Source organism: Bos indicus, chromosome 3 (genome assembly GCF_029378745.1).
Source record: "Bos indicus isolate NIAB-ARS_2022 breed Sahiwal x Tharparkar chromosome 3, NIAB-ARS_B.indTharparkar_mat_pri_1.0, whole genome shotgun sequence".
Classification (NCBI taxonomy): domain Eukaryota; kingdom Metazoa; phylum Chordata; class Mammalia; order Artiodactyla; family Bovidae; genus Bos; species Bos indicus.
This window is the reverse complement of record NC_091762.1, coordinates 10,575,180-10,582,040: the sequence shown is the minus strand read 5'-3', so window position 1 is coordinate 10,582,040 and position 6,861 is coordinate 10,575,180. Positions and strand designations below refer to the sequence as shown.

At 40.7% G+C, this 6,861-nt stretch overlaps 1 protein-coding gene across 1 annotated transcript; it reads right to left on the bottom strand.

Annotated features, from left to right (window-relative positions):
- Positions 1–2,419: 2,419 nt before the first annotated feature.
- LOC109556685 (olfactory receptor 10J1-like) lies at positions 2,420–3,696 on the bottom strand. The gene has a single exon (XM_019958129.2). It carries the CDS (start codon positions 3,477–3,479, stop codon positions 2,547–2,549), a length of 933 nt encoding a protein of 310 aa, XP_019813688.2. The 5' UTR covers positions 3,480–3,696; the 3' UTR covers positions 2,420–2,546.
- Between the last annotated feature and the right edge of the window lie 3,165 nt (positions 3,697–6,861).

Here is a 6,861-nt window from a genome sequence, read left to right as displayed (position 1 = left end):
TTGTTCTGGCTCTGTTAAGATGGTATAAACTACATTAAAGACACAAGGGTCAGGTAGACCTTTAGCATACAGTCTTTGTTGTTGCAAACATTACATTTTCTGCAGTGTCAAGCTATAGAAACTCCAAGGAACACACTGCTTTCAGTATGTGTGTCAATCTTCTAGAGCCCTGGACAGTTCTGGGAGGCCTCACGGGGCTTCTGAGCGCAAAAAGTTCATCAGTCTATAAAAATGATGTGACCACTTGGAGGGGCCTTTCAGGAGTGGGTTGCTCTCATAAGCAGGACTGCTGAAGAGATGATCTCAAATCGGGCTTTCTCAGAAGCAAGGTTGTGAGTGTTCCCCTTGAACCTAGCCCAGAAAGGATTCAGAGGTGTTCTGAGGAACATGGATGAAGGCAAGGATTAATTGCCTTGAAGACCCCTCTTCTCATTCACTCTCTTGCAGGTAGTTGCTCTGGGGAGGCAAAGCTTTTATTCTTTCAGGTAATGTTCCATAAACATGAAGACTTCCCTTCTTGGCTCTGGTGCCATTAGGGATTCCCAAGTCCTTTGACAGGCACTTTCAGTGCATCCTCGATGGGGGCACTTTGACTGTCCTCTAGAAGACGAGAGATGGTGGATGGATGACATGGGTTAACTTTTTTTTCCTTTTAATATCAGCCCTTTATGGACTGGAAGACATTGACAATAACAATAACACTCCCAGACTCTTGTTTAGACTCTTGTTTGATCTCAGAGTTTGAATGAGGTACCCAGCAGTTCACAGAAAATGAGTTCATCAGTGTAGAAATGAATAGGGCAAATGCAAAACCCAGGTATCACCCTGGGTTCCACATAGAGATGAATGAAAATCATGGGCTAATTTCCAGATTTCAGACACGAGGGCACCCCACTCCAGTACTCTTGCCTGGAGAATCCCGTGGATGGAGGACCCCAGTGGGCTGAAGTCCATGGGGTTCGCTCAGAGTCGGACAGGACTGAGCGACTTCACTTTCACTTTTCATCTTCATGCATTGGAGAAGGAAATGGCAACCCACTCCAGTGTTCTTGCCTGGAGAATCCCAGGGACGGGGGAGCCTGGTGGGCTGCTGTCTATGGGGTCGCACAGAGTTGGACACGACTAAAGTGACTTAGCAGCAGCAGCAGAGTTAGCTGGTATTAATAAATATAATTTCTTCTTCTTTTTTCCTTTGGCTGTAGCACACAGTTTGCAGGATCTCGGTTCCCCAACCAGGGATCAAACCCAGGTTCCTGGCAGTGGAGTCGTGGCGTCCTAACCACCCGACCATCAGGGAAGTCCCTTATCAAATTTAATTTCAGAACAGATCTTCAGATATCCCTACACTTGTGAATACAATACAGCATACATGTTACTCCCAGAGAAAGCATGTGTAACTCCAGTGAAATTCAGCTGCTGGGTGTGACGTTACTTTTTTGGTTTTGTTTTTTTTTTCTGAGATTTTTTTTTTTTCTCTCTCCACAAAATTCCGGGTCAGACCTAGAGAATATGTTTTGGTCAAGATAATGTTATAGTCCTTAGTGAACCCTTTTATTTTTTTAATTAATTTATTTTAATTGGAGGTTAATTACTTCACAATATTGTGGTGGTTTTTGCCATACATTGACATGTCAGTCATGGGTGTACATGTCCTAACCCTATCCCAAACCCCCTCCCACCTCCTTCCCCATCACATCAGTCTATGACCCTCTGGGTCATCCCAGGGCACCAGTGTTGAGAACCCTGTTTCATGCATTGAACTTGGACTGGTCATCTATTTTGCGTTTGGTAATATACATGTTTCAATGCTCTTCTCTCAAATCATCCCACCCTCAGCTTCTCCCACAGGGTCCAAAAGTCTGTTCTTTACGTCTTTCTTGTTGTCTTGCACATAGGGTCGTCAATACCATCTTTTGTTATTTTGTATTAACATATAAATACACAAAACTCACTCAGGAAACAGTCCCAATGTGAGCTTCAACAAAATTGAGGGAAAAATATCATGGGTCTCCAAGGCAGGTGAGAATGTTTTAGGCTGATAATATTTCTTCTGGAATGTTACTCTTCCACTGCCCAAAAGAAAAAGTGATGATAAGTAAGAAAGGTGGTTTTGACTGTGCTTTCAACACATCCTGTTCACCGACCACACTCTCTGTAAGGTTTTAGAGCTCAATATCTACTTGACATTTTAGTTGATCTTTCAACCCATTGCTTCAAGCAGGTGTTACACAGCCCACTTTTCTGCCATTAACAAAGTGGAAACAATCAGCCTCCCTCTTGCTTATTATTCCCTACCAGCTTTCCACCTGGTGAGCAGCACCTGACCATGTCCCTGGTGGTAACCTCTCAGATGAACAGAGAGTATGGGAGAATGATGTTAAAAACAAAACTCAAGTCAGGGAAACTCTTAATTCTTTAATTTAGGCTTGCCACCAAATTGTGCAACTCTGTCTAGGTAAAGGAAGAATGATAGGATCAATTTTGTGTGTGTGTGATTACAAAAATACCCAGAATATGACAGGCTATATATCAAACTACCAAAGATTCTAAGCAAGAGGTTTTTTGCCAGTAGCACGGCAAAGGGCATCCTTGACCTCTTTGTTCCTTAGAGTGTACACCACAGGATTAAGGAGAGGAGTGAAAACTGTGTAAGTCACTGAAATCAGCTGGTCCTGATCCCTCATGTTCTCTGACTTGGGCTTGAGGTAGACGATAGAGGCACAGCCATAATGGACAATGACCACAGTGAGGTGGGAGGCACAGGTTGCAAAAGCCTTCTTCCGGCCCTCAGCAGAAGCAATCTTGAGGATGGTGGAGATGATGAGGACATACGAGATGAAGACCAGAACCATGGGCACCACAATGACGAGTGAGCTGATAAGGAAATTAATTATGTCATGTATAGTGGTGTTGGCACAGGAGAGTTTCATAACCGGGCGGATATCACAGAAATAATGGGCCACCTTTCTGTAACAAAAGGGCAGCCTGAACACAGAGGAAATCTGAATTGTGGCCACAAACAACCCAATGCTGCAGGCCCCCCATACCAGCTGGGCACATACCCTCTTGTTCATGATGATCATGTACCTCAAGGGGTTGCAGATGGCCACATAGCGGTCATATCCCATCGCTGTGAGCAGAAAGCAGTTGTTGATGGCCAAAGTGATAAAAAAGAACATCTGGGTGGCACAGCCAGCCAAGGAGATGGGTTGGCTCAGGCCTACAAGACTGGATAGCATCCGAGGTACAATGACCAATGTGTACAAAGTCTCTGAAGTGGAAAGCGCAGTAAGGAAGAAGTACATGGGGGTGTGAAGGTGTCGATCAATGCTGATAATTGTCACAATGATGACATTGCCAGACAAGGTTAAAAGGTACAAGGTAAGGAAAACCACAAAGAGGGTGAGCTTGTGTTCATGAAAACTGGTAAAACCCTGGAAAATAAATTCCCTCACCCCTGTGTAGTTCTCTGTCTTCATCAATAAATTCCAAGAGACTTAGGACAAGCAGTCAGAACACATCAGCACCCAGCGCTCTGAGCAGGAGAACACAAAGGCAAGGAAATCATTAGGATCTGCTCCTGATGGATGCCTGGTTAATGGGGACTGCTGTTCACCTATAGGTAAAAGATAGAAAAACACAATCAGGAAACAATTTCATGTATGGAGACTTATACAAAAGAATGAATGGAGATGGGACAAGATAGAAGGAAGGAAGGCTGGGTCAAATGTGGAAAAGATTTCCTGGTGTGTTAGAAACATAGACATTGGGATAAATGGAGGCTGGAGAAATAGGGAATGTGTAGTTAAATTTGGAAAGATTTTCTTTGGATTACAGTTTCAAATTTTTTTTTAACTTAAAATAAATGTTCTAATTTTGCCCACAACTCTTCCTCTGTTGTTTAAGGCACAATTTTACCATTTTCCCAAGTATCTTCCCTGTTAAGTTGCCAAACAAGACAACGCTTTCTGCACCAACAAGACGTAAGTGTTTGCTTTCTCCTTGTCCCACTTGTTTGCATCTTTCATGAACCCTTTTCACAAATCATTCAATAGCTTCCAATCTTATGGCCCCTGACCCCACCCCCACCCCCGCCACATACACGTTTTTGTTAACAAGCCACTTTACTTTCTTTGTTTTCCAAGACTTCTCTTGCTGCTGCTGCTGCTAAGTCGCTTCAGTCGTGTCCGACTCTGTGTGACCCCATAGACGGCAGCCCACCAGGCTCCCCTGTCCCTGGGATTCTCCAGGCAAGAACACTGGAGTGGGTTGCCATTTCCTTCTCCAATGCATGAAAGTGAAAAAATAAAGTGAAGTTGCTCAGTCGTGTCCGACTTCTAGCGACCCCATGGACTGCAGCCCACCAGGCCCCTCCATCCATGGGATTTTCCAGGCAAGAGTACTGGGGTGGGTTGCCATTGCCTTCTCCAAGACTCCTCTTGGCCAGCACTAAATACGACCTATCGACCCCAGCTGTCTGTAGTGTAGCTCAGTTGCTCAGTGCTGCAGTGTAGCTGGTTTTCGCGGACAATGTGTATTTCTGCGTGTTTTCTGCCTTACATTTGGATTTGGATTTTCACAGGCAGTTTGACTTACTGCTAGACTCTGAATTCTCTTTTCTGACGCCTTCAGAATTATGAACAGGTTTCTTAGGGAAGCTAGTTTGCACAACTATTTCCCACTGGGAAGTTACCCCAGTAACTCAGAAAGTTTTCACTAATAAAAATGTTTAATAACAATAATATCAATAATAATAGTCCCTTATGTCACTTTTTAGTTTATAGAGAATTTTTACCAATATTATTTAACAGCTTAGCAATCTCATATGTTAGGTAAGAATTACCTCCATTTTGCAGATGGGGAAGCTAAAGACACATAGCATTAGGTGATTTAGCCACAATTATTAAGTCCTTAGATCCACACTTTTAATTTTAAAGCCAGTGTAACTTGTTCTGCATCATGAAGGCCTGAGAAATGTCAAGACTACAAAACAGATGAGGAATAAGATATTTTTGTTTTGCTTTTATTAAAAATAATTAATGCATTTGCTTCACTCTGAGAATGAGATTATATTAGGAAAAACTTGGAAAAGCTGAAAAACTATGTGAAAACTAGAAAAATTTGGAAGTGTCTAAACAAGGATATGAAATACTAGCATATTAGTGTCAATGCATGTCCATTTTCCTTGGCTTTACATTTCTACTTCCAGTTATTTATTTTAAGGAAATTATCAGAGATAAGCACCTGGATATACCAAAAGCTTTGAGTACCAAAAATAATGTATGATTAAATAAGTTATATCCATCTGCTGGCAACCAAACAGCCATTATATGTCTAAAAAGGGCTGATATGGAAAGATACAATAGAAAGCTAGATACATAAATAGATAAGTAGATCAAATTTTGTAAAAAGAAAAGGAATTAACAACAGAATGAAACACATTCAATAGCACACATGCTTTTGAAAAAGTCTGAAAGTAAACATAACATTAAAAATATTTTTTCTGAGTAGTGAATTAAATTAATTTTCTTTTTATGTTCTCTATATAATCAAGATTTTCTTCTTAATTATTCCCTTCTAAACACAAAGCAAAATTGTTAAATTCTTTGCCAAAATGGAACTTTCTAATGAGGCTGCAGAGAGGACTACTGAGAAGAAAAGGTGAACACAGTGGGTAATTTACCGTGGAGAAGAAAAAGTTGACAGTATAAGGTACCACTAACTTAAAGTCTCTAAACAGGCATTTTATAGAAATTTGAGCACCCAAAGGCCCGATTCAAAGGAAATTAACTTCCGGTTTTTAAAGGAAGGCCATAGTTGCTAAAAAGAAAATCTTTCTGAACAGTGCTGGAAATAGTGTAGCAAGTGAGGCAGAATTTAAGGGAATATCAAAACTATTTTAAAAAATTAAGAAAACAACACAGTAATCAAGATGAATAAGATTTTAATGCAGTGTTTTTAAAAATGAATGTAAAAATCCATAATGAATGAAATATTAAAATCTGAAATAAACACAGAACCAATTCTGACTCTTACTATTGTGGGATGGAAGTAGTTAAATGAGGGCAGATTTTGAAAAACAGAAAAATAGAAAATATTTTCAATAACAGAGAAAATGTAGACCAAATATGTGTTCCCTTTCCACTGAGATGTGGTGATGGGCTAATCCTTAGCCACTTCTGTTTAACTGAGATTCATGATGTATTACTGAGCAAGATAAAATTCAAAGCTTATGTCACTGGAAAAATCAATCCTACCTATATTAAGGGGAATGAAAGAAAAATAAGCTAGGCTATAGGAGAGTAAAGATTGAATTGAGCTTGTGCATTCCTGCAATTCCATCTCCTCCCCCATCATCCTCTTGGGGAAATGGGGACAAAGAACTGGTGGGTGATGCCACTCGGGTAGTAAGGTCGGGATAACCGAAACAAAATGACAGCCTCCTTCTGCAGAATTCACCTCACTGAAAAACGCAACACTTTAAACCACTTTCTGTTCCTTGGATTCTGGATCTTTTGACCAGAATATCTCTCCATGAGAAAATATAAAAAATATTTCCTTCTGGAGACATCATTTTCTGCTTAGACCTAACAACCAATCCTAGGCAAGGGGTTAATCGTATTCATTTCATCATCCAAGTCTTTGCTTCCAACTGGAAGCAAGTTGGAAAAATTCATGTGCTTGGTAGCTTTAAGTCCTTTAAATATAACTGAATCATAGGACCTTAGAGTTAGGAGGTAATTTTAAAAGCACAGCACTCCTCACAAATAGCCACCAAACTCTGCTTCCAATGATTGGAAATGCATTCTCTTACAAGCTAGCATCCGCCTCTTCAGAAATTAAGTTTACTTAAAGAAATAA

Coding starts and splice junctions, on each gene's coding strand:
- LOC109556685 (XM_019958129.2), bottom strand. CDS start 3,479: ATGAAGACAGAGAACTACACAGGGGTGAGGGAATTTATTTTCCAGGGT.